Raw genomic sequence first — 21,070 nt, 5'->3', positions numbered from 1 at the left:
TGTGAAATGTTTTTATGCAATGGCCATATAAATAATGTAGATAGTAGTTGAGATGGATTGGCACATGAGCTTACAAGCAAGTACTCTAGTCACTGTTTCATAACCAAGTGGTTATCAAGAGCCCAATGGGGTATTCCTGGGAAAGCAATGTCACATTGGTGACATTGCAATGCTTCCATTATAATGTGGCAATGTGTTTTGTCCATTTGGGTTCATTATAGATGATAAGACAAAAACCAAGCATGACCTTCTGTTCTCAAACAAGTCCTCAGTCAATATAATTTTCTAAAGGCTTATGAAGGATTGATTCTGTAGATTACAGTACACAAACCATTAGAGGACACAAAGGAAACCAAGAAAGACCAAAGCAAGTAAGAGTGCTCATATAATACACTCTCACAAAATGGTCTGCTGGAAAAAGTACGATGCCATCCTCCAGGATTCTGAATATACATTAAATCAATTATCTTTCTGAAACTCTGTTCTCACTAGGAGTAATACATGAGTCAAATGAAGAACATACAAATGTCAAAGGTAAGTATTTTCATTTGTGATTTTTTTTTCAAAAACCTATTTCCCTATCCTCACTTCAGATGACTTTGCAAAGGATCTCTTAAATGTTAGCTTTTAGCAGAAAAAGGAATTGAAAGAAAAATAAGCAAGAAACTGAAGACAGCTCATTCCTTTCCAAATTCCCTTTGTCATATGGGTCAAAGCATTTTTCTCAATGATATTCTGACCAGGGACTCATGCTTCTCCTACAACAGCAGTGTGACAGCATGCTGATAAATTGTCACTGTGTCACTGTGCTCACCAGGAATCTTCATGATGTGTTAATTGACACTGTGGGAGCTGCTTTCCCAATAGCCCAGTTGAGGAAATCTAGCCACACTGTTCCTTTGTTTTCACCAAAATCCCATTTGCTCTAACATCAAGAGTTCATCCCTTGATACACGGAATGCTCTCATGAGTTTATCCTTCTGCTACAAACAAATAGCTTTTATTTGAGATATTTCTTCTAGTCACCAGTTCAAACTCTTATCCTAAGTTGATATAGTATATCAGAGTTGGAGATGCATAGAGTTGTTTGTGCTTTGGAATCCAAGCTTTCTATTAAAACAATGAATTCATCCATAAGCAAGATGAGGAAAACAATGTACATAAAATGTGGACAGACACAAGGACACAAGTAAATGTTCCAAGTGCTACTAAAGCCTAGGTAAGAGTGTGAGTTTTTCTTTAATAGCATCAACATTTATTGGTCAAAATAAAAGAAAGGGGGAAAATGATGACTTTTCCCACTAAAATGCAGAATTCTCATCTACTGCACAGCCTCTCAAGCCAAATTCTGATAAGGTCTTTGATAGCTAGCTACTTCCATAGTAAAAAGGAAATGTGAGGTTACAATTTCTACGTTTTCTTCCTTGTATCTAGTAGTATTTGTCTCTTATCTCTTCATAGCAATGATAAAGGGGGGTTATGAAACAAAGAGACTTTGCAGCTTTGTTTTAGATCTTATACTAAGCATGGAGGTAACAGTGTGAGGAAGAAATGGACACTGGCATAAATGGAAATAAGTAGCAACATGGGATTCCCTACGTCTCATATTATATTGTTGCCAATTCTAAAGAAATATCTAAAAGTTTTCTGGACAACTCCCATCATTGTTTTAAGTGACAGTGACCTCTCAGTGAAAAAAAATCTTTATAACTTAATTAGTGCTCATTTTGGGTATGGCCATAGTTTTCTTTTAAATAAAAGGGTCATGTCTTACTTTGAATGTTTTTAACTGATAGAAAAGAACATAAAATGGTACACATTAATGAAGTACCAAGGGGTATTTTCAAATATGTACCCATTGCATGGTAGAATGTGGACAAAGTTGAAAGTATTATTTGTGTAATAATTTCTGAATGTTTCACTAATAGTATAGTTTTATTAGAATTGTGTTTCAAACTATCCATATTATACAATGTCTTTTTATGAGTAAATCAAAATTTTACTTACACAAATCATAAAACACTGAAAACAAAAGTCAAAGTCATATAATAAGCTCTTTAAGGACAGTTTCCAGAAATATAAAAGTATCTTGCTTTAATATAAAGAACTCTTATGAAGTTGTAAAAAAGATTCTAATATTACAATTTTAATAGAAAATGAGAGCAATATGCAACTCAACAATAACGAGATTAAATGGTTATAAAATAGTTTAACCCTGCTACGAAAGAATTGCAATTTGAAATGAGACAGCATTTTTTTAAAATTTTTTATGGTCGGGTAACGTATAGAGGGCTTCCAGTAACATTCATCAGGTAGTAGATACATTACTTCCCACACATTGACACCCTTTCTCATGTTTTTGTCCTCAATTACCTTCCCCCACCCCTCCCAATGGTCTTGTTTTCTCCCCTTCTCTTTCCTATTTCAAACAAACAAATAAATGTACCTAAAATATACCAGGTAAGAAAGTCAGATGCAGTAACAACATGAGATTAACTATAAAGACAAAAAAGAGAAGAGAAATAACGTAGTACATTAAGAATAACCATCACACGAGATAAAACTCTTGTATCCATATCCTAGAGGTCCTTTCATTAAGCCTTATCCTATATGACCTTATGTACCTAGGTTTCGAGATCCTCTGCTAGGAGAGTCCTACATGTGTACTAATTATTACAAATGAGGGAAACCGTGGAGCCTATGTTTGTTTGGGTCTGGCTTACTTCACTTAATAGGATTTTTTCAAGTCTTTCTATAGAACGTCTTTATTTTTATTGGTTTTTTAAGTATTCTAATATTTATGCTTAAAATGAAGTTATACAAAACTGAGGATATTAAGAGAGAGAATTAGGATGGATATCAAAGATTAAAACACTTCCACAAATCATGCATCTCTCTCCCCAAATACAGCTAATGAAAATCTTGTGCTTAAACCAAAGAAAAATCCTAAGAGTGGTATTGCTCTTCTTCTTGTCTCTGAGCCTCAACTTTGGAGTCATGGTCCTAAGAGGCAATGGTCCCCGAAGCTATGGGCACACTTTGCAATGACAGCCACAGCGATTTCATCCTCCTGGGCTTCTCCGATAAGCCATATTTAGAGAAGGTCCTTTTCTGGGTCATTTTGATCTTCTATGGCTTGACCATTTCAGGAAATATGGTCATCATGCTTGTTTCCTGGCTAGATCCCAAACTCCAGATCCCCATGTATTTCTTCCTCTCCAACCTTTCCTTCCTGGACCTGTGCTTCACCAGCAGCTGTGTGCCTCAGATGCTGCTGAATTTCTGGGGCCCAGAGAAGACCATCAGCTACACTGGCTGTGCCATTCAGCTCTACATCTTCCTGTGGCTTGGGACGACTGAATGTGTCCTTCTTGTTGTCATGGCTTTTGACCGCTATGTAGCAGTGTGTCATCCACTGCAATATGTGGCTATCATGCACAGCAGAGTCTGTGTGCAGCTGGCTGTCCTTGCCTGGGGGACTGGCTTGGTTCAGTCTCTGATCCAGTCCCCTGCCACCCTCCAACTACCCTTCTGCTCACACCGGATGGTGGATGACATCGTGTGTGAAATCCCAGCCCTGGTTCAGATCTCCAATGCAGACACTACCTACATTGAAATCCAGATGCTCATATCCAGCATTGTTCTCCTGATGGGGCCCTTGATCCTTATCCTTTCCTCTTATGCTGCTATTACAATGGCGGTGATGAGGATAACTTCAGCAGCTGGACAGAAGAAAGCCTTGGGCACCTGCACTTCTCACCTTCTAGTGGTCTCCCTCTTCTATGGCACAGTCACAGGGGTCTATCTTCAACCCAAAAATCCATATGCTCATGAAAGGGGCAAGTTTCTCACCCTGTTCTACACTGTAGTGACGCCAACTCTTAACCCCCTCATCTATACTCTAAGGAACAAGGAGATAAAGGGGGCATTAATGAGATTAGGGAGGGGAACTTGTAAATCCAAGAATAAGCCAGTTGTCTAGTGTTTATTGATTGCTGAACTGGAAAATAAAGAGTAATCTCATTTAAAACCTAGAAGAAAGAAGAACTTCATTTTATTATAGATATGCTTTACATTTCATTCTTCAAATATTAATTGGATCCTTGATTTTTTTCTTATCATCAGCACACTATAGCCTAGAAATGAAAATGTTTTAGAATGATTTCTTTTAAAAAACTTAGATTGAGTGCACAAGAAACTCAATATTTCCAAAATATACCAAGTAGCAGATTTCATGTATTTTCCTTTATTTTACTTTTTCATTCTTTTCACTTAGGGTCTGAAAAGCCTCTTCTGACAAAGTTTCTAAAATTCTTAGGAAAAGGCTCTTCAAGTAATTTACATTTGCTTCTGTGCTTTCATTTAATGGTTTTGTTATGTGGTTCTTCTTTTTATCTCTTGCCTTAATGTGGTTATACAAGGCATCTACCACTATCCGATGCAAGAATACTTTCCAAACCATCAAAGTCAAGTGTTTCCAGGTACTGTGTCCCTAATAAGATTGGTGTTTTTTTTTAAGAATTCATATTCTTGGGCCAGGAGTTTGGCCTAGTGGTAGAGTGCTTGAGTAGCCTGTAAGAAGACCCAGGTTCAATTCCTCGATACCACATACATAGAAAAAGCTGGAATGGTGCTATGGCTCAAGTGGTAGAGTTCTAACCTTGAAAAGCCCAAGGACAGTGCTTAGGCCCTGAGTTCAAGCCCCAGGACTGGCAAAACAAAGAATTCATATTTTTGGTTGTACTTCTATTTCTTTCTTCATTGTGACTTCCTGTTTTAATGAATATTTGCTCTTAATAGACCTAAATTATATTCATTCAGCTTATAGATGTCATATTATATACCTGTCATGTATTAGACATTAGAAAAATGAGAAAACACTAATGTAAGTTCTCTAATATATTATATTAGAGAATTTAGAAATTACTTAAGTAACCAAGTGGTTGAGTTTTCATAATCAAGGAGTCACAGTTTTATATACATTGCTTTTAATCTGAAAAGAATGACCAGAGATTTAGTGGTTCTAAAATTCATTTTATAACCTTTAGAACCACAGGCTCACTTTATGACAGTTTATAATTTTACATCAATTTTGCTGACTTGACTCTAAAAATGTTTCAGTGAGGAGTTCTAAAATTATACTAGTTAGGCAGCATGAATAGTTTAACAAATTTATGGAAACTTCTTTCCAGTATAATTTGTTTAAGCATCTAGCTCACAATTATGTCTTTTTCTATTAAAGACAGAAGATATTTTACTATTAAAGAAAACATGAGGAAAAGACTTTTCAATTAATAAGATATCTGCTTAATTAGCAGAAACAATTTGTCTAAAATTTGGAAAAGCAGAATATAATCAATAATTAAAATCATTTCTAGTTGGGCAAGGGGCCCACCTATATTTCCAGTTACTCACAAGGAAGGTGCAAGAAGATTTTAAATTCAAGATCAATCTGAGCCAAAGGAACTTAGGCTCAATGGTTTCCCTCATTCGTCATAATCAGTAGAAACCTTGGGCTCTACTAGCAGAGATCTGCAATAGAGCAAAATCTTGATACATAAGGCCATATAGTATGAAGCTAATTGAAAGGACCTCCAGGACATTGAAACAAAAGCCATATAACGAATGATTGTTGTCCTTAATGTACTATGTTGTCTCTCATCTCCTTTGCTGTCCCTTGGTTATCTCATATTGTTACAGTATCTCACTTTGTTATCTGATATATTGAATTTATCTGAGCAAAGTTGGGGAGACCCTATCTCAAAATTAAAATAAGAACGAAGATTGCGGATATAGCTCAAATTATAGCACGCTTTCTAGGCAGTACAAGGTCCTAGATTCATGTCTATGTATCAAAAAGGGACATTAATAGTCTCAGGCCAGAAATAATTATTTTTATTATGTGCTTTTTCATGCTTATCTATACATGTGTTTTTATAATACTGGAAAAAAGTCATCTCATGTTGTGCCTTAGTCATGTACTAAAATATTGCCAGGATTATGAAAAGGCACTACATGTTTAAAATTCATTTAATTGACTATACAATAAATGTTGTATGATTTCCTCTTGAAGACATAAAAGAATCACCCATTCAAACTGGAATGAACCAACAGCCCCGAAAGTGATGTGCTCAAATCCACAAGTGAAATGGGTTTAATAGGCATTATAGACAGGTGGTTGCCAACCTAGACCTGCAGAAATTGCCCCATCACTGAAATTGGCATCACTCTACTTGCTAAAATATTTTACTTGGCTCTGACTCTATAGCAGAAAATTAGTCTTTGTTTGCCACCTAGTGTCAATTCAGCAGAAGTGTTTATAGACCCACCTATAGGCTCACTTGTGTGGTAACATAGGACACACAAAAACAGACTGTGCTAGGTATAATCTGTCCTTATTACAGTCTCTGTTGAGTTCGGTGAAGTGTCTGACCATGGGAAGTTAGGCTTGATTTTGCTGCATATGACACATAGGATAGCAAATGGTTGGACTGCTGCAAGATTGGACTTGCTCTATGAAAAATTTGCAGGATTCATCTCACGACACCAATCAATTGATAAGCAAAGGACAAGAAAATATGATCAACACTTCTCAGTGCTGAAACATTATGATTATTCAATATTGCAATACTATATGAATAATATATGTCCTAGTATGTAAATATTTATGTGCATTTGATTTTAAACATACATATATTTATGTACATATACATATATAAATGTTTATATGCATTTGATTATATACATGAAAAATTTGTAGATAAAATATTTACTTTTTAAAATAATAAAATAATGTATATATATATTTTTTTTTATCGGTCATGCGGCTTAAACTCTGGGCATTGTCCGTGCATTCTTCAGCTCAAGGCTCCCACCCTACTCCTTGAGCCACAGTGCCACTTCCAGTTCTCTGGTGGTTAATTGGAAATAAAGGGTCTCACAGACTTTAGTGCCCAGGCTGGCATTGAACCGCAATCCTCAGATCTCAGCCTCCTGAGTAACTAGGATTACAAGTGTGAGCCACTGCACTCAAATATTGTTTTATTCGTACTTAATTATTTTTAAATCATTTAATATTTTCATTTTATTTAGTAACAACGCATGAACTTAATGAGATTATTAAATAGCTGAACTTCAGAATTGTGCTTATCAGGAAATTATAATTCTCCCTAGCATTTGCGCTTTTAATTTAAACATCTCATCATTACTCTTTCCTTTTTATTGATATTGTAGAGTTGATATTCAGAGGGGTTACAGTTACATAAACCAGGTAATGAGTAATGAGTAATGAGTACAATTCTGTTTGAATTCCCTTCCCTTCCATCACTCTCTCCCAGTCGTTCCCATTCTTTCTATGGTACCATCTTGCTTTGTTTCTTTTTCATCATCAAGTTCAGAAAACTGGGACATTAAATACAGGCATGGAAGTAAATGGAGACAGTAAGCTTTATATATAATATCTAATTTTATGAATAAAAGTGCTGCTACGTGAATGGTTAAATATTCACATACTATAAGTTTATCTATTAATTACTACATACAATACAATAGTTATTTTTAAAAGGATTTTAACTGATACAGACCAGGAATCTGAGACCTAGTCTGCCTTTTATCAACTGCACAACAATAACTTGCAACACAAGTTCTTTAGCTTTTCTGAAATTCAGTGTCTTTGTATACAGAACATGGATATGATGAGTGAGTTTGTGAGTTTTAAACAAATTAGCACAAAAGACAAATAGTATGCCTTCTCATTCACATGTAAAATATGAATATCTGACCCCAAAATATAACTCTATATTTTTATCAGCAAATCTAAACTAAAACACTGAGGATTCTAAGTGTTGGCAAGAACATCAGCAGATAGATGGCCATTTTAGTATTCTTAATTGGTTCTTTAATTTGTAATAATAAGGTTAAAAACTAAAAATACAGGGGCCGGGAGTTTGGCCTAGTGGTAGAGTGCTTGCCTAGCATGCACAAAGACCGGGGTTCGATTCCTCAGAACCACATACACAGAAAAAAGCCAGAAGTGGTGCTGTGGCTCAAGTGGTAGAGCTCTAGCCTTGAGAAAGTCTAAGGACAGTGTTCAGTCCCTGAGCCCAAGCCCAGGACTAGCAAACACACACACACACACACACACACACACACACACACACACACACACACAAAACAACTAATGTAGAACTTTTCATTAACAAATAAATTTTGAATAATTCTGTGTATGCAAATGTATCATAATGGTACAGTCACATCATTCATCAGTTTTTCATTAAATAATTTACTTTGCTTAAGGTTTGGGGGATATTAAAACTTTCTGTAAAGTTACAAGAAACACATTGTTTTCTGACCTTTTTTGCCCAACTTGCAATATCATAAATGTTTTTGCTGTTGTCCTCCATAAAACAGAACTATCTTGCAAGCTCTGAAAAAAAACCCTGAATTTTAAATCACTTAATCATTTAAATGCCTTAGCAATTAAATCATAGAAGGCTGAGTAGGAGAAAATATTATGCTCCATGCTAGGACTCCCTTTTAATACATAATTTTATAAAAGCTATAATATTTATGTGAGGCATATTAAGATCATCTTTGGTACACAGTCTTCTGCAGACACTGAAAGTTTTTGGTGCTCAGAGAAGATTCCCTGCAATGTCAGAAAAACAAAGCACATAATCCTCCATCTTCTGAAAAAGGCTTCAAAATTCCTAAACACATTTGAATTTTCAGGCAATCAACAGGCATAAGCAATTGCATACACAAATTCCCAAAAGAATTAGAGTTCATTTTCTCCTCACCTTTTTATCTGACAAGGACTAAATTCCTGTGATCTTCCTCTTGACATAAATCACCCAATAATCTAAATACCATCAATTAAAACTCAAAACCAACTACCAATTGGCTATGATGGATAATCAAAATTTCACTGAAAACCTACTTTGGCAAAAAGTCAAATACAGAATATAGAAATCCAAAGAGTACCACCAGGATACTTCCCAGTGCAGCAAGGGAAGTGAGGGACCAATTTTAGACGACATGTTTTCATGTGTTTTTTTTTTTTTCAACTTGGCCCAAGGATCAAGATGAGCAATATATCACTGTACTGACAGCAATAAATTGTTAAAGATAAACTCAAACACATCTAGCTATTTAGCAGTGCACTGCTTATTCTGCACAAGAGAGATCAACCAATAGGAATATTTTAGCTAATAAAACAGAGTTAGAAGTTTTTATACAAAAAAGGAATAGAAAATGAAGTGACTGGAAACAAGCCTTGCTTGTACTTTGTTGGGCAAACTTATTATCCACCAGATAGCAAAGGCGTTGAAGTAGATAGGGTATCTTCCAATGCTCTAACCAGGAAAGTGAAAGGAAGCCATTTCCATCGCTTATAGATTCTCCAAAGAGATGCGAATTGAGTTATTTAGCACAAATCTCATATCAGGTCGTCTGTATCATCTTCATCTTAAGTTGAGCCAAATACTTCAGGAAGATTTCTCACACTTCTCAATTCTTGTCTTTCCTCACCAGCCTCCTCAAAGCTCCTTTGACATCCTTGTTTCTAAGAGTATAAATGAGAGGGTTGAGAGTGGGGGTGACCACGGTGTACAAAAGCGTGATGAACTTCCCTTGGCTGTGAGCGTAGGAGCTCTTGGGTTGTATATAGATAGCTGTGATGGTGCCGTAGAAAAGGGAAACCACCATGAGGTGAGACCCACAAGTTCCCAGAGCTTTGCGCCAGGCTTCAACAGACCTGATCTTCATCACTGCATGAGCGATGCGCCCATAGGAGAGCAGGATAAGTGTCAGGGGAAGGAGAAGTAGCACCAAGGAGGCCAGGAAGAGCTGGACCTCATTGGCATGGGTGTCCACACAGGCCAGTTTGATCATGGCAGGAACTTCGCAGATGAAGTGATAAATTCGATGGTTCCCACAGCGAGGCAGGCGAAGGGTGATGGTTCCTTGAATCAGTGTGTTGCCCACTCCACTCAGCCAGGCTACTCCTGCAAGAGACTGGCAAAGTCGTGGGTGCATCACTGTGGCATAATGAAGCGGTCGGCAAACAGCAGCATACCGATCGAAGGCCATGACAGCTAGGAGCACACATTCAGTGGATCCCAGCGCCAGAGATACGTAGAGTTGAATGGCACAGCCTAGGGGAGAAATTGTCTTGGCTGGACCGTGGAGGTTCCACAGCAGCTGGGGAACGATGCTGGTGGTGAAGCAGAGGTCCACGAAGGAGAGGTTGGTAAGGAAATAGTACATGGGTGTGTGGAGCATGGAATCTAGGAAAGAGACAAGGATGATTGCTGTGTTGCCTGCCAGGGTGAGGAGGTAAGAGATGAGCACTGCCACGAAGAGGATTTTCTCAAGTTGTGGCTTGTCAGAGAATCCCACCAGGATGAAATCACCGCCTGCACTCTCATTGATCGTCTTCATCACTCCACCCTGGAAAAGGAGAAAGTGTATACAAATGTAAGTGTTAGGTGGGATACAATATAGGATGCAATACACACCTGAGAGACGCTGCCCCTAAAGATGAAGAATCAGTGCAAGTTATGATGTATGGGGAAAAGAGAGAAAGAGACAGAGATGAAATCTAATGGACAGAGACACAGAGGAAAGAAAAGTAATCAGAGCACACAGAGAACTGTCAAAAGATATGCTGAAATATGAAAAGTGGAACAATAAAGCCTCCATCATTATTGTTCAGTTACTCCAAATTGTTTATTTTTTTTTTCTGGAAATCTGCCTTTTATTTCCTCCACAGCAGGAAAAGCAGGTGTGCTACCAAATCAGTAGACATCTTTGTCGCTATTCAACTGTAAATAATGTAAGTAACAAAAGTAGATGTGATATATGCATTTGTCAATATCATGCTCAGAGTGAAATATCCAACCACATGTTTTAATTACTTATTCGATAACATCTTCTTATCAACTTTTGATTCATATTTTTTGCATAATAATAAAATAAAATTTTCATATAAATAAAAATGGACAATCTAGAGTATTTTAACAGAATCCACTGAGAGTAGCAGTAATTATTGCAAGTTGAAACAAAGCTTATGTCTGTAAAAATAATTTTTAGAGTTGTATATTTAATTTTAATTTTAACAAAAGTAAAATATTTCAAATTTTTATTTTTCCATAGGTTTCATGCTTGGATTATAAAGTAAATTTTCCTTTTATAACTTCATATTGTGTAGTAGAGAATGGCAAATCTATTGAATTCCTTCTTTTTATTTTATTTAAAAAAATACTTGTATTATCTTTAAATAGTTGTACACAGGAGTTACTCATTCAACAAAGCAGTTTATGAATGTGTCTTGACTCCTTCTTAATTCATTTAGTTTTTTTTTTTTTTTGCCAGTCCTGGGCTTGAGTTCAGGGCCTGAGCACTGTCCTTGGACTTTCTCAAGGCTCGAGCTCTACCACTTGAGCCTCAGCACCACTTCCGGCTTTTTTCTATGTATGTGGTACCGAGGAATCGAACCCGGGTCTTCATGCATGCTAGGCAGGCACTTTAACCACTAGGCCAAACTCCCGGCCCTTAATTCATTTAGTTTTAAAGAAATTTTTAATCAATTTCATTAGAGTAACTTACTTGCTAGGTCAATCTGATTTTAATTTCCTAATATTGCTCGATTCTATACTAATGGAATATTTTTAATTGATGGCCTAGATGGGAATACATTCTAAGTAGTTGTTTATCATTTGACTTTTAGTCTTGCCCATTTCTTGTTCATTTGTGGTCATTAGAATCATTCAAAAATAGGGTATTTATTAACATATTTTTATTTTGATAAAATATATCAATATCTTTTGTAATTTTTATTTCTTAAAGTTCCAAATTAACTCAAGGCTCAAATTTGGTCCTCATTTCTGATTGCAAAATTATTTCCCACCATTTGTAATTTCCTCTAACCAAGTCAAATTTCTAAGAACTTACTTAAACTATTGGCTAATTTTTTTGTCTCTTTCTATGGTTCTTTATGTTAAGTATCCTTATTAGGTTTTACTCACCTGCTAATATTGATTTTTTTGATGAACATCTTCTAAGAAATACTGTGATCCAGTCCACTAAAAACTTCTTTTCTAGAAAGTAGAGTTTTTTTTAAACTCTTCAATTTAAGGACCTATTCGATTAAGCATGCCAGGTGTCCTAAAATGAAAATGAAACTCTTAATTGACAGTGATATTTCTTTTAAATGTTTTTTGTCTTTTTAAATGTTTCTTCCTATCCCAACCATGCATGACTATTTTTCAACAGATTAAGTAATAAAGGCATTTTTTAATGAACTGGTACCATTATTTGTTCTATTCAGCTATATTTTTCCTGTTTCCTGTCTTCATCACTAAAGTTATGTTTAAAACATATTTTTAAATGGGGACTGGGGATAGTATCCTTAATATGTGGCTATTAGATCCAAACAGTTCAAGAGAGAGGACTCAATATTTGCATACCCAATGCTATGGACATAGTATTGGAAATATAAACATAATTCATAGACATAAGAACCTATGACTCTATAGACATAATGTTTTATTTCATAAATTAATATGTATCTATGATATACAAACCCTTAGCCTAATTTTGATTATGTTCTAAAAACTAAGTGCCAGTGATTGTATATAGAGATTCCCTCTTGAATACTCATTTGTTAAACGTGTCATTTGAAATATGATGTAAAAATCAATGTTAATAAATTCTTTAATAAAAAAATTTAAAAAATGGAGGCTGGGAGTTTGGCCTGGTGGTAGAGTGCTTGTCTAGCATGCATGAAGACCCAGGTTCAATTCCTAAGTACCACATACATAGAAAAAGCCGAAAGTGGTGATGTGGCTCAAGTGGTAGAGTTCTAGCCTTGAGAAAGTCCAAGGACAATGCTCAGGCCCTGAGCTCAAGCCCAAGACTGGCAATAAAAATATATTTTAAATTTACAACACTATAACATGCATATACTAATGATCGTATTTCAAAGGATACATGTGGCCTGTAATCCTAGCTACTCCGGAGGCTGAGGTCTGAGGATCAAGGTTCAAAGCCAGCCCGGGCACAAAAGAACCTGAGATTCATCTCCAGTTAACCCCTAGAAAATGGGAAATGAGGCTTGGCTCAAGAGTAGAGAGATAGCCTTGAGCTGAAGAGCTCAGGGCCAGTGCCCAGGCCACGTTCAAGCCCCATTACCCACACAAATAAAAGGATACATATGTTTGCCTCACTTTGTACCCTCTCTTTTATTTAGCCAAGGAATTTCAGTATCTTTAGTAACTCTATCAGATCAGGTTTAATGATTTGAAATACACTTAAATGCTTGGGACCATTTTCAAATTAGCTACTATATATTTATATTTTCAAGGTCTCCTTCCTATGCAGTTACCATGTTTATATATATGTATTTTAATTAAGTGTAATACCATTCAATCATTAATCCCTGGAAAAATTGAGCCTATGAGTGTCATAATTTACAATATCCCACATCTTTAAATGCATATATTGTAATATGAGTGAATTCTTTTTTAGTTTCCTGCATTTCTTTGAGAAAATAGATTAGTTCAGAATTAAAGGAGCAAGAACAATTACTGTATACACATATACACAAACATAACCTATATGCTCAGTAACATGTACTTATGCAAAGCTATAACTGTATCAGAAAGACATTATCTTCAGTATCACATCCAAACACATAATTCAAAAGAATTTTTAAAAACCAATAGTTAATAGGGTAGTCCACAAAATGTGCTGAAAGTGCTTTCATTTTTTTCTATTTTTATATTTTCCTGTTGATGAATGTACACTATAAAATTAAGAGAACTATGAAAACAATTGATTTCAAATATAATCCTTTTAATATAAACAGTACATTAAATGTAACATTATTTCCTATCAAAAGTGTTCAATAGAAAGCAGTATGAAGGAAAAACAGATTAGTTATTGGCTGACATAAACACTCAGCATAAATGTTTATATTTTCTCTGTATAGGGATGTTAAAATGAACGTAGATGGGGAAGAGAAAAGAAAGAGCCATTTCATCTTTACCTCTGCAAACTTTGTCTCTTCTCAATAGTTGTGTAAGGTGAGAAAATACTTATTTCCAGAGACATAAAATAATGAATTTTTTTCTATAACAAGAACGGATATGTGGTCTAGATTGGGACTCAGGGAACTCCATATTCCTTATAGGGCAATTAATACCAGCACAAGAGTGACCAAGAACAGAGGTCCCCTAGAGAAAGGGCGTAGAAAGAAATGCTTCCAAACACTTACAACTTCGACCTGAAAAGTGTCCAGGCCCTTAATTCACATTCTGCAATGAAATCTTGAAGAAAATGAAAATAAAGTTCTCACCTTCAGTGAGGTCTTTGTACAAAGTTATGATTTCCATGGAATTGTCACCCAATTACCTCCATGGTTAAAGGCCACTGTGAAATCAGGACATGATTATCAAGATATCTTGAAAATGCATTTGCATATGTCATATACCAAGTTATCTACTAAGAGAGATTTTTCACCAGTGGATTCTATTTCAAGGGGATGAAAACAGGTCATTATCACCTGACTGTAAAGCATTTGCCTTGTCACTATTTCTTAAACCGTGCAAAAGCTTCCCTGATGAAGTAAAATTTCAAGACACTCAACATAACAGAGTCCTTAAAACCTGACAAAACATATTGGTACTTCTAAGAAATTCACAAAATGCAAAGGCTAGATCTGCTCACATCAAATTTCTTCCAAAATACCCTCTAGTATGCTAACACCCCTAATGGTTTAGTTACATAACATTTTGTTCAGTAAGTTAGCAATTTGTGTGAGTAGGGTATTAGGACAAATGTTTAGAGAACTTCTCACTGAAATAGGCATTTGAGAATTGAAGGTATATCCTCACTTTCTAGACTCAATTCATCATTTGTACTTAGAAACAATTGGAAACAGATAAACACAAATAATATAAAACTGATGTATAGGTGGCAGTTTGATCCAAAATAAAGGCATTATAATAATGAGGCAGATTAGAATGGCCTTGCTCTTTGGGAGAGAACCAGAACAGGAATTAAGCATTGTTAGGGCTCTGTTGAATATTGTTAAATTGCTACTAATCCTGATAGTCATTGTAAGCACCCCTTTTAATGCTTAATTTTCTTTTGAATAAGCTAAGATACTGGGGATGGAGCCAATGTGATTCCCTAAATTGAAAGCTAACACATTTACCCAGGATGAAGATCAATCAGCCAAACAAATTAAAGAAAGTTTGGACAAATGGGACTGAATTGAACTGCAGAGCTTCTGTATGGCAAAGGACATAGCTAGCAAGTTAAATAGAAAGCCCACAGCGTGGGAGAAGATCTTCACTAGCCATACAACAGACAAGAGCCTCATATCTAAAATATACCAACAGCTCAGAAAATTGAAGCTCTCAAAAACAAATTCTCAAAGAAATAAACATCCATGAAAAGATAGGTTAAAGATGTAAAGAGAGACTACTCTGAAGCAGAAATAAGAATGGCCAATAGACACATAAAGAAATGTTTGACATCTCTGGACATAAAAGAGGTGCCAATCAAAACAACTTGGAGATTTTACCTCACCTCAGTTAAAGTGGCCATTATCAAGAAATCAGCAGATGCTAGCAAGGATGTAGCCAGAAGGTAACACTACTACACTGTTGGTGGAAGTGTAAACTCGTTCAACCGGTCTGGAAAGCACTATGGTGGTTTCTCAAAAGAATGAACATAGAGCTCCCCTATAACCCAGCCATCCCACTCCTTGGCCTTTACCCAAATGTCCAGAAACAAGACCATACTAAAAGTACTAGCACAACCACGTTCATTGCAGCATTACTCACCATAGCTAAGATATGGAACCAACCCAGATGTCCCTCAGTAGATGATTGGATCAACAAGATGTGGTATTTATACACAATGGAATTCTATGCAGCCATCAGAAAGAATGACATAGCCCCATTCTTAAGGAAATGGAAATACTGGGAAAAATAATATTTAGTGAGGTAAGCCAGACCCAAAAAACATAGGCTCCAATGGTTTCCCTCATTTGTAACAATCAATATATATCTAAGATTCTCTTAGCAGATCATCACAATAGTTCAAAAGCTATGTACATATGGCTATATAGGATGAGGCTAAGTGAAATAAACTCCAGGCATAGAGGTTTATCTTTGTGATTGTTGTTCTTAATGTACTATGTGAAGTTATTTCCTTTCTCCTTTATTTCCCCTTATGGTTTATCTCATGTTGATACCTAGTATATTCTATATACATTTATTTGTTTATTTGAAATAGGGAAGGGAAGGGAAAAACAAGATGACTGGAAGGGGTTGGGGGAGGGAGAAAATCATGGGGAGAGGTATCAATGTTCAAGAAGTAATGTCCCCACTACCTAATGAATGTAACTCCAACCCCTCTATACATCACTCTGACAATACAATTTAAAAAACAAAGCAACCTGTGCCAAGGAGGCCTAGTCTATCTCCTATTCCTTCTTGTAAGGTTTCCATTGTGTCAGCTTTTATCTCCAGGTCTTTGATCCATTTGGAGTTAATTCTAGTGCAGGGTGACAAAGAAGGATCCAACTTTAGTTTTCTGCAGGTGCTTAACCAGTTCTGCCAGCACAACTTGTTGAAGAGGCTATCTTTCTTCCATTCTATTTTTTTGGCTCCCTTGTCAAAGATTAGGTGGCCATAGGTCTGTGGTTTAATATCTGGGTCCTCAGTTCTATTCCATTGGTCTTCAGGCCTGTTCTTGTGCCAGTACCAAGCTGTTTTGATTATTATAGCTCTGTAATACAGTCTAAAGTTTGGTATTGAAATTCCTCCAGCGCTGTTCTTTCTGCTAAGGAGTGTTTTTGCTATATGGGACCTTTTATTATTCCATATGAAATTTTGACTTGGCACAGGTCGAAACTTTCTTAATAAGGACTAAGAATCACAACAAATCAGAGAAAGACTGGATAAGTGGGACTGCATTAAACTGCAGAGCTTTTGTATGGCAAAGGACATAGCTAGTAAATTAATTAGGAAGCCTACAGAGTGGGAGAAGATCTTCACCAACCACACAACAGACAAAGGCGTCATATCTAAAATATATCAACAGCTCAAAAAATTGAATCACTCCAAAACTAATCTCCAAAGTAACAACCATCCCATTAAAAGATGGGCCAAAGACTTAAAGAAAGTCTTCTCTGAAGAAGAAACAAAAATGGCCTATAGACACATGAAAAAATGCTCAACATCTCTGGTCATAAAAGAAATGCAAATTAAAACAACTCTAAGATTCCACCTCACTCCAGTTAGAATGGCCATGATCAAGAAAACTAATAACAACAGATGCTGGAGGGGATGTGGCCAGGAGGGATCCCTACTACACTGTTGGTGGGAGTGCAAACTCGTTCAACCACTATGGAAAGCAGTATGGCAGTTCCTCAAAAGGATAAACATAGAGCTCCCCTATTACCCAGCAATTCCACTACTTGGCATTTACCCAACCATCCAGAAACAAGGACATACTAAATCCACTAGCACAACAATGTTCATTGCAGCACTATTTACCATAGCAAAGATATGGAAACAACCTAGATGTCCCTCAGTTGATGAATGGATCAACAAGATGTGGTATTTATACACAATGGAATTCTATGCTGCTGTCAGAAAGAACTACATCACCCCATTTGTTAGGAAATGGAATGACCTAGAAAAAATCCTATTAAGTGAAGTAAGCCAGACTCAAAGGAACATAGGCTCCATGATTTCCCTCATTTGTCATAATCAGTAGAAACCCTGGGCTCTACTAGCAGAGATTTGCAATAGAGCAAAACCTTGACACATAAGGCCATATACTATGAAGCTAATTGAAAGGACGTGTAGGATATAGAAACAAAAGCCATATAATGATTGATTGTTGTCCTTAAGGTACTATGTTATCTCTCATCTCTTTTGCTGTCCCTAGGTTATCTCATATTGTTACAGTATCTCACTTTGTTATCTGATATATTAGATATATTTGTATTTGGTTATTTGAAATTTGATAGGGAAGGGGGGAAAACAAGATGGGGGTTGGGGGGAGGGTAACGGGGACCAAGACATGTGAAAGGGTATCAATGTATATGAAGCCCCATGTCTGACAAAAAAATAAAGTTTTTTTTTCCTCTTGCATATTTGCCCAAATGCATACTGCATTATAATTTGTCTTACGTAAAGAAACCTACTGTCAACCTGATTGACAGTGGCTCATGCCTTTAATCCTTGCTGAGATCTAAGGATCTCAGTCAAAGCTAGCCTGGGCATGAAAGTCCTTGATACTCTTATCTTCAATTAACCACCAGAAAACCCTAAGTGCTGCTGGGATTCAGGGACAGTGTCCAGGCCCAGAGTTCAAGCCTCATGGTGAGAGAGAGAGAGAGAGAGAGAGAGAGAGAGAGAGAGAGAAGAGAGAGAGAGAGAGAGAGAGAGAGAGAGAGAGAGAGAGAGAGAGAGAGAGAGAGAGAGAGAGAGAGAGAGAGAGAGAGAGGAAGGGAGGGAGGGAGGGAGGGAGGGAGGGAGGGAGGGAGGGAGAGGGAGGGAGGGAGAGGGAGAGAGAGGAGCTAAATGTTTTTATATAGGACATGGTTAAGGAAGAGATAAAGCAAACAGTAGAATAAGAAAATTTAAAGAGCCAGGATCCAATTACCTAGCTACTCAGGAGGCTGAGAGACCTAAATTATAGAGGTTAATAGCCAGCTTTTCCAGAAAAGTCCATAAGACTCCATCTCTGACTAAGTAGTAAAATGCTGACTGGAGCCGTGATTCAAGTGGTTGATAGAATACCTGCTGTGAGCAAGAGAAGAAGAGGCCTTAAGTTTGTGCTCTGATATTAGAATTTAACACAACATACACACACAGACACACACAGACACACACACACACACACACACACACACACACACACTAGCCAACAGAAACCCCTGCAAGTGAAGAGTTTGTGTTCTATAATTAATGCATAATGATATTAAATACCTAATTTTCACCCCTAAAAATGTAAACTTCACAAAAATATGAAAATTATACAGTTGGTTTGAAGCAATAAGTAAGTATAACCTTTCTTAGAAGAAACACAAATACAATAAATGTAGAGTCCTAGAAAATATCTCCCAGTGTTCTACATGTCCTTCTAAAACTGAACAGAACATGGAGAAAGAACTAAGGAAAATACAAGGACAATATATGAATAGAATGAAAATATTAGCAAAGAGAAAACCAAAAGTCAAACTGATATGTGGCCTATCATACCTGCGAGCTTTTGATCAGGTTGATCTTGAACTATGATCTGCCCAATCTATACCTCCTAGGTAGCTGAGACGACAGGCAGGCCCCACCATATTTAGCCAGCAATCAGTACCTTATCCTGGTCTTTGGCTGTTCTAATATTATTAACTCTCAATTATATGTAGTCATCATTCATAGCCATGAACAAGGAGTTTGTCTTGAATGTGGGTCTAGGGGATTTTATAGTATATGATTGCTTTATTTGGGGAATTTAATACATATGGTATGGCTTAAGAATGCATTGAAATCAAAATAAGTTCAAAAGTAAGAAGCTTACATTCCCATATGTGCTTTGCACAGTCTCATGCTTTTATCAGTTGTGTTTCCATCATTGATCACCTACTGGGTGTTTCCCTAACCGTAAAAGAGAAAATTCTTCTCCCATACAAGGCAAATGCCAATCTTTCCAATCCTAACAGAGGACTTATTTTGTGTTATGTTTCATTGACAAAATGAACATTTTAGATATGTTGGAAGGTGGCACAGCTTTACTGGTTGTAGGTGGTGTTGATGGAAAAATGAATCAAGCATCCACAGTACAGTACCAAATACTACAGGTCTTGTGCATTCCTAGCATTTCCCAGATTCAGGAAATTACTATAATTTATTCATGTAAATCTTGTATAATAATCAGAATAAATATTAATTTTATAAATACTACATAAAATGAAAATTTCTTATGTAGTTGTCAAAACTATTTTTGATAAATAAAAGGGATTAATTTGACAATTAAAATTAATAGTTGACATAAGTTAAATAATTTGTTATTGGGACGTAAAAACTGGGAGAGAGTGAGGGAAGGGGCGATACCATTCAAAAGGAATTGCGCTAATTACCTGACTCATGTAACTGACACCCCTGTGGATACCCCTTTACAATAACAATAAAATATATTAAAATATTAATTTGTTGTGATTGTATAATTCACCATTAGTTAATATTACTCTGTATGCACATTCTATGATAATGATTTCTGCTAATATTCAATTTGATTCAATGTTCATTTTCCTCCCTCTTACATTTACTTTTTTGGCTTCTCAAAATTTAGTATTTTCCTCCAAATAGAGATAAAGCAGTAAGAACGACTCTCAAGAGGAAGAATCAAACTGATCCCAAAGAAGAAATTACAAGTCCCTAGGGAAAAGCAAAACGATAAGGAAAGACAGAGGAGAATTGCAGTGGGATGTATTTATATACCATTGTTTCTCAGTAAAGAGGAAAGCTCAGATACACCATCATGTGATCAGCATAGATTTGTAGCTTGCTCGCTCTCTCCCTTTCCCTCTCTCCCCTTCCTCCCTTTGTCTCTCCAGTGTCCAGTGTGTGTGTGTGTGTGTGTGTGTGTGTGTGTGTGTGTGTGTGTGTACAAAGATGAAGATATTGCCAGGAGAGACATGATTCTATCTTGTGCATCCTTCTGAGATCACAATGATCCTTGATTATAAGAAAGACTTCTCAGTACAGTTTTAGAGATGAGGGAAGGGAGGCTTACATCCTCTCATCTGTGAGTTGTCAAGAGGAGAGGAAGCAGAAAATATCTGAGAGTGGTTCATCTGAAGTAGTAACCTGCTTCTTTTTTCCCCTCCCCTTCAAATGTCAAAATTGAAGGTAGGTGTTATGGCTTTGGAGCAGAAAATTGATGTGTGGAAATGGATGGTTGATGGTCCTCCAAGCATTTTCCAATTCTTGCAGTTATTTTAATTACTTACTGTTTCCTTCAAAAGCAGAACAATATTCTCAGATGTCCA

The 21,070-nt window shown here is 36.5% G+C and overlaps 2 protein-coding genes across 2 annotated transcripts; one reads left to right on the top strand and one right to left on the bottom strand.

The window, feature by feature from the left end:
• The first annotated feature begins 3,028 nt into the window (after positions 1–3,028).
• LOC150048042 (olfactory receptor 2H2-like) lies at positions 3,029–3,982 on the top strand. The gene has a single exon (XM_090355259.1). It carries the CDS (start codon positions 3,029–3,031, stop codon positions 3,980–3,982), a length of 954 nt encoding a protein of 317 aa, XP_090211385.1.
• A 5,525-nt stretch (positions 3,983–9,507) lies between these two features.
• On the bottom strand, positions 9,508–12,100 carry LOC150048041 (olfactory receptor 2G3-like). The gene is made up of 2 exons (XM_090355354.1): positions 12,027–12,100; positions 9,508–10,449 (listed from the first exon to the last, which is right to left on the bottom strand). Exon 2 carries the CDS (start codon positions 10,438–10,440, stop codon positions 9,508–9,510), a length of 933 nt encoding a protein of 310 aa, XP_090211480.1. The 5' UTR covers positions 10,441–10,449; positions 12,027–12,100.
• Positions 12,101–21,070: the final 8,970 nt, after the last annotated feature.

This window comes from Megascapheus bottae, chromosome 22, assembly GCF_031878675.1.
Source record: "Megascapheus bottae isolate mThoBot1 chromosome 22, mThoBot2.hap1, whole genome shotgun sequence".
NCBI lineage: Eukaryota > Metazoa > Chordata > Mammalia > Rodentia > Geomyidae > Megascapheus > Megascapheus bottae.
The sequence above is the reverse complement of the archived record's forward strand: the minus strand, read 5'-3'. Positions and strand labels throughout refer to the sequence as shown.